This window comes from Myotis davidii, unplaced genomic scaffold, assembly GCF_000327345.1.
Source record: "Myotis davidii unplaced genomic scaffold, ASM32734v1 scaffold362, whole genome shotgun sequence".
Taxonomy (NCBI): Eukaryota; Metazoa; Chordata; class Mammalia; order Chiroptera; family Vespertilionidae; genus Myotis; species Myotis davidii.
The window spans coordinates 4,730,350-4,730,873 of record NW_006297152.1 but is presented as its reverse complement, the minus strand read 5'-3'; the positions used below and the strand labels follow the sequence as shown (position 1 = coordinate 4,730,873).

The 524-nt window shown below is 39.9% G+C and overlaps 1 protein-coding gene across 1 annotated transcript in view; it reads left to right on the top strand.

Moving 5' to 3' along the window:
• The window catches only part of LAMC1 (laminin subunit gamma 1), a 121,207-nt gene that overhangs the window by 104,851 nt on the left and 15,832 nt on the right, over positions 1-524 (top strand). Inside the window, exon 22 of the mRNA XM_015569930.1 lies at positions 59-196. Within this exon, the coding sequence (XP_015425416.1) occupies positions 59-196 (138 nt within the window). The remainder of the gene's footprint in view (positions 1-58; positions 197-524) is intronic.

Sequence of the window (524 nt, the reverse complement as noted above, 5' to 3'; positions counted from 1 at the left end):
CCTGCTTTCCCCATCAGATGACTCTGTTTCATGGTTTGTTTTTTCTTCTGTTATACAGCCATAAACAAGAAGCTGATGACATTGTCCGGGTGGCCCAGACAGCCAATGACACATCAACTGAGGCGTATAATCTGCTTTTGAGGACACTGGCAGGAGAAAATCAAACAGCATTTGAGATTGAAGAGCTTAATAGGAAGTGAGTGAAATCTAACAGTGGCTTATTGCCATTCAGGTGTTCTTGTAAGTAACACCAGTTCAGTGAAAGATCAGATGCTGGCGGATTCAGGGCATGCGTTCAGGCACTAAGGTTTCTTTTGCTTATTCTGCTTTTCACCTGGTCCCATAATTAGAGCTGGGGATGTAGAGCCATGGAGATATTATTTGGTCCGATTACTGTAACTGCAGAAAATGATAAGACTAGCCATGATACTTCAAACTCTGCATAAATGAAAACAGAAGAGGAAAAGAATCATAACAGAGAGAAAATACACTTGATGTAAGAAGTGTAACATAATAAATTTTAA